The 6,391-nt window shown below is 47.0% G+C and overlaps 1 protein-coding gene across 1 annotated transcript in view; it reads left to right on the top strand.

The window, feature by feature from the left end:
* Positions 1-2,692: 2,692 nt before the first annotated feature.
* The window catches only part of LOC144603351 (sorting and assembly machinery component 50 homolog B-like), a 26,721-nt gene continuing 23,022 nt past the window's right edge, over positions 2,693-6,391 (top strand). The window contains exon 1 of the mRNA XM_078416501.1: positions 2,693-2,893. Within this exon, the coding sequence (XP_078272627.1) occupies positions 2,873-2,893 (21 nt within the window). The 5' untranslated portion in view covers positions 2,693-2,872. The remainder of the gene's footprint in view (positions 2,894-6,391) is intronic.

The raw sequence follows: 6,391 nt of genomic DNA, 5'->3' as shown, positions 1-6,391 counted from the left end.
CACACCTTCAGAATCAGGGACAGTTTCTTCCCAGCTGTTTTCAGGCAACTGAACCATCCTACCACAACCAGAGAGCAGTCCTGAACTACTATATACCTACTCTCAGACTGAAGAAGGGTCTCAACCCGAAACATCACCCATTCCTTCCATCCAGAGATGCTGCCTGTCCCACCGAGTTACTGCAGCATTTTGTCTGTGTACTATCTACCTCATTGGTGACCCTCAGACTATCGTTGATCGGACTTTGTGGGCTTTACCTTGCACTAAATATTATTCCCTTATCACTTATCTATACACTGTAAATGGCTCGATTGTAATCATGTATTGTCTTTCCACTGACTCGATAGAATGCAACAAAAGCTTTTTACTGTACCTTGGTACATATGACAAGAAACTGAACTGAACAGAAAAGAAAACTTAGCAGGATAACAGGAAATGTTTTATGCCACTTAAGGCAAGCAGAAGAATACATTGTTTAATACAGTGGGGCAGTGGTAGAGTTGTTGCCTTACAGCGAATGCAACACCGGAGACCCGGGTTCGATCCCGACTACGGGTGCTGTCTGTATGGAGTTTATACGTTCTACCCGTGACTGCGTGGGTATTCTCAGAGTTCTTCGATTTCCTCCCATACTCCAAAGACATACAGGTTTGTAGGTTAATTGGCTTGGTAAATGTAAAAATTGTTCCTAGTGGGTGTAGGATAGTGTTAATATGCAAGGATCGCTGGTCGGTGCGGACTCGGTGGGATGAAGGGCCTACTTCCGCGCTGTATCTCTCAAAAGCACAAAAATAACTACTCAATAGCAGATATTTGAATTGAATAAACTGTCTTCAACCCAGAGCCTTAGAAGTCTAATACTTGAGTTCCATCCTGAATTTGGAAATGTTCAATGCATTCTTCCCAGTAAATGAATTATTTGTGGGGTTTATATTTGAAGAACCTATAATTCTGAGTGACGTGTGTTTTTATGTGAATAAATACTTTTTTTCCAGATCAAAGTGTAAATTTCTAGTTTCCTCTGATGAAAATGATCATATTCAGACAGGCAAGCTACTTGGGTGAAGAAGGGTCTCAACTCGAAACGTCACCAATTCCTTCTCTCCAGAGATGCTGCCTGAACTGCAGAGTTACTCCAGCTTTTTGTGTCTATCCTAAGCATGCTACTTCTGCAGGGAATGGAGGGATATGGATCATATGCAGGCAAAGGAGATTAGTTTACCTTGGCATCATGTTTCATACAAGGATTTAGGGTCGAAGGGCCTGTTCCTGTGCTGTACTGTTCAATGCTTAAGATAACCTATGGTACTTTATTGTAAATCACATAGAAACAAAATTATTTCTTTACAGGGCTGTTATTGGCAAGCACCCTACTGTTTCATGTCAATATTTGAATGCTTTATTGAATGCGGAGTTGACTAACTGCCTCTCGGAGATAAGTCAGGCCTTAGTGGCACGGTGGTGCAGCACTAAGAGCTGCTGCCATAAAATGCCAGCGACCTGGGATCATTCCTGCCTATGGGTGTCGTCTATACGTTCTCCCTGTGACCTGCGTGGGTCTTCTCCGGTTTCCTCCCACACTCCAAACATGTACAGGTTTGTAATGGGCTTTGGTAAAGATTGTAAATTGTCCCTAGTGTGTGTAGGATAGTGCAACTATCATACTCGATCCAAACTAGGGAATAAGTAGGGAGGAATTGCAGATGCTGGTTTACACTGAAGAGAGACATAAAAGGTGGAATACCTCAGTGGGACTGGCACCATCTCTGGAAAGAAGGAATGGGTGTTGTTTCAGGTCGAGATCCTTCTTCAGGCAAAACTTTGCAGTGTCCTGCATGAACACAACAGTAGTCTGTCAGGGGGCTAAGGCTGGGGAAAATTGTATCCTTTACTAAATCTCCTTGAAATTCAAAAATATTTGCGAATATTTAATCATAAAGAAAGAAATTCTATGGAATTCTCTGCCACAGAAGGCAGTGTAGGCCAATTCACAGGATGTTTTCAAGCGTTAGATTTAGCTCTTCGGGCTAAAGGAATTAATGGGGTACTGACTGTGGATGATCAGCCATGATCATATTGAATGGCGGTGCTGGCTTGAAGGGCCGAATGGCCTACTGCTGCACCTATTTTTCTATGTATCTATGACACATATACCAGTGCTGGAGTAACACACACCAGTGCTGGAGAACATGCACCAGTGCTGGAGTAACACTGGAGAACACACACACCAGTGCTGGAGAACACGCACCAGTGCTGGAGTAACATGCACCAGTGCTGGGGTAACACACCAGTGCTGGAGAACACGCACCAGTGCAGGAGTAACACTGGAGAACACACACACACCAGTGCTGGAGAACACGCACCAGTGCTGAGGTAACACGCACCAGTGCTGGAGAACATGCACCAGTGCTGGAGTAACATGCACCAGTGCTGGAGTAACATGCACCAGTGCTGGAGAACACGCACCAGTGCTGAGGTAACACGCACCAGTGCTGGAGAACATGCACCAGTGCTGGAGTAACATGCACCAGTGCTGGAGTAACATGCACCAGTGCTGGAGAACACGCACCAGTGCTGGAGTAACACGCATCCGTGCTGGAGAACATGCACCAGTGCTGTAGAGCATACAGAGGGTGAGGAAGCATATGCAGGCTCTGGGCAGCGGGTGAGTGACAGGGTCCAGGCAGGCTCTGGGCCCCGCCCCCCGCAGGTCACGTGAGGTGTCATGGCGGCGCCCGTGCAGCGGCCGCTGGAGGGGTGACCCGCTCGAGCGCAGCCCGGGGAACCTTCTGGAAGCCGCCGCCGCTCACACTCACTCACTGACCGTAGACAGCAGAAAGCCCGGGGCCGGGCCGGGCCGGGCCGGGGAAACATGGGCACGGTGCAGGCGCGGGTAAGCCGTTACCCCCCGGGGCCCGAGGCCGAGGCCTGGACAGTCAGCGGCCCGGCAACCGCCGCCTCAGACCCCGGCTCCCACCCACTCCCCCCCCTCCCCCCTCCCCCTCCCCCCTCCCCCTCCCCCTCCCCCTCCCCCTCCCCCTCCCCCTCCCCCCCTCCCCCTCCCTGTTACATATGCTACATATTCATTGTAGCAGTCCCAACCTCCTGCACTACTTTGTATCAGGCACACTCACCACACACACACACACACTGTGATTAGGTATGTAAGCACTTTTCAGTATCACTACGCCACACAGGCAAGGAGCTGAATAAAGGAGTAAATTAAGGCAACTGAAACAACCTGAATTGTGTCGTTATTATCAGGACATCAAACCCGAAGACACAACATGGTGGCAGCGGTGACTTTCGAGTAAAAACCCGCGCTATTGTGAATCGCTATTGTGAATTAGGAACAGCGGCTGCAGAGAAATTGATTTTTTTTGTGCACCCGCCTAACAACACAAGATGGCGGCCTCCACAGCAGCAATGAGCCTCCACCCTACGATGAACTGGGACGCCGATGATGTGGTGGAGGCGTTCAAGAAATTCAAACAAAAGAGCCAGCTGGCATTTAAAAGCTTCCTGAAAGGAACTGCAGATGAAGAGAAGGTCAGTTATATTTTACTATGGCTCGGGGAGAAGGGTCTAGACATTTTTAACAGTTGGAGCTTAACAGAGCCTGACTGCAATAATCCGGGAATAGTCCTTGAAAGGTTTGCGAACCATATGGAGCCCAAATCAAACCACAGAATCCATCGGTATGAGTTCCAAGGGCTAAGACAAGACCCACAAGAAACAACCGACACTTTCCTTTCGAGACTAAGGAACGTGGCCAAGAAATGCAGATTTGGTGATGAAGATGACAGAATTGTCGACCAGCTAATATGGGGGTGCGCCCACCAAGAGGTCCAAAAGTCCCTAATAGGGAAAGACACCCTCAACCTAAAAGACGCCGTAGATGCTGCCAGAGCTTTCGAAGCCACAAGGAAACAAATGTCCTCCCTCTGCCTTCAAGTTGGCTCATCTCAGAGCAGCACCAGAGTGAATATAGACGCTCTCTCAAAACGTGACCCTGGCTCCACCTTAAAGGCTCCAAAGCAGACATTTTCTAGGCATGCAAACAAACAAGCAAGCCAAAGAAGCTGCTGGAACTGCGGTACAGAGCATGCATTTGATGATCGCAGGGCGTGCCCAGCATACGGGACTACCTGCAACTCATGTGGGAGGCCTAACCACTGGAAGAAAATGTGTAGGTCAACAAAATCATACAGCACCAAGCCAAAGCAGCAATGGTCAAAGAACGATAGAAATACGAGAAGGAAACAAATACACGCACACGTCCAACAGGAAGAGGAGATAACCTCAGATACCTCTGAGGAAGAATTCCTTTCCGTTGGGACCATTGACGTCCACGAAATGGGAAACAGCAAAACACATAGCAACAGAGAGGAAGCATATACTATAATACAACTACAGAAAAAAGTGGGAAAGAAAAGAACAACGATTAATCTAAGGCTCAAAATTGATACTGGAGCCCAGAGCAATATCTTACCAGTCAATCTTTACGGAAAGATATTCCCTGAACACATGACAAAAGATGGCAGCGTCAGGAAAGGAATCCTTGGAAGTAGCGATGTAGTCCTAGCTGCATACGGAGGTTCCATAATCCCACAGCTAGGCAAAATAATCATAGCAGGAACATACAAAGGGAAAGAAGTGAAATGCCCCTTCTTCATCACTAAATCGAAAGGACCTGCTATTCTCGGCCTGAACACGTGCCAAAGACTGAAGATTGTGTCAATCAACTATGAAATCAAGACAAACTCCTGCAGAATTGACAGAAACATACCCATCAAAAACCGGCCGCCCATCAGGAACAAAGAAGAATTGATGGACATGTACCCAGAGTGTTTTGACGATACCGTTGGTTGTTTTGAGGAATACGAATACCATATCACAGTAGACCCCAGTGTGAAGCCAGTGATCCACCCACCCCGCCGTGTTCCCCTTGAACTGAAAGAGAGGCTAAGGGAACAACTAAACGAAATGGAAGAAAAGGGCATCATCACAGCAATAACTAAACCAACTGATTGGGTAAATTCAATTGTTATCAAAGAAAAGCCAAACGGAAAACTAAGGATATGCCTTGATCCCAGGGATCTGAACAATGCATTGAAGCGCGACCATTATCCAACTCCAACCCTTGAAGAGATCACACCCGCACTAGCCGGTTCCAAGGTGTTCAGCAAGCTGGATGCTAGCAATGGATATTGGAACGTCAAAATAGACCGGAAGTCATCAATGCTCACCACTTTCAACACGCCATTTGGCAGATTCAGATTCAACAGGCTCCCATTCGGGCTGAAGGTGAGTCAAGATGTCTTCCAGCGGAAAATAGATGAAACATACAAAGGCTGTAAAGGGGCAATCGGGATAGCAGATGATATCCAAGTATACGGCAGAGATGAAAACACGCATGATTACAACCTCCATGAGGCTATGGAAAAAACTCGAAGAGCCGGCATAAAGCTCAATGCAGACAAATGCATAATCAAAGAAAGGGAGTGCAAATTCTTTGGACTGATTTACTCTGCAGAAGGAGTGAAACCGGACCCTACAAAAGTGGATGCTATCAACCACATGGAGGAACCCAAAGACAAGAAACAGTTAAGAAGTTTCCTAGGGCTCATACAATACATGGGAGTCTTCATACCTAAGCTTGCTAATCATACAGCAAATCTCCGTGAATTGATGAAAGACGACGCTGAATTTGATTGGTGTGCTTCACATAGCCAAGATTTTGGGAAATTAAAACAACTCATCAGCAAAGAAACGATCCTGCAGTACTATGACAGACAGAAACCTGTAACACTCCAAGTTGATGCCTCCATGAGAGGAGTTGGAGCAGTACTGATACAAAATGGCCGACCTATTGCGTATGCATCCAAAGCACTCACTCCTACAGAATCAAGGTACGCAAACATAGAGAGAGAACTCTTAGCAGTAGTCTATGGCTGCGAGAAATTTCACACTTACCTATATGGAAGGTATTTCGACATCGAAACAGACCACCGCCCTCTAGAACAAATCGGAAAAAAAAACCTCACCAAAGCACCAGCCAGACTACAGAGACTATTACTGAGGCTACAGAGCTACGACTACAACATCAGATACAAGCCAGGAAAAGACCTGCTGCTAGCTGACGCCCTATCCAGACTATCAACACATGACAAACAAGAGATGGAAGGGCTGAGCATAAAGATCCACCACATTGTGAGTGTGACAAGCGTGAAGCTGGAACAGATTAAAGAGGAAACAGCCAGAGATGAAGAACTCCAGCTCCTCACCCAAATGGTAATACAGGGGTGGCCAGAAAAGAGACAACAAGTTCAGCCTATCCTCCGCGAATACTGGACCATCCGTGATGATATTTCGGTAGAGAATGGAGTCC

This window comes from Rhinoraja longicauda, chromosome 20 (assembly GCF_053455715.1).
Source record: "Rhinoraja longicauda isolate Sanriku21f chromosome 20, sRhiLon1.1, whole genome shotgun sequence".
Taxonomy (NCBI): domain Eukaryota; kingdom Metazoa; phylum Chordata; class Chondrichthyes; order Rajiformes; family Arhynchobatidae; genus Rhinoraja; species Rhinoraja longicauda.
This window is presented reverse-complemented; position numbering and strand designations above follow the sequence as displayed.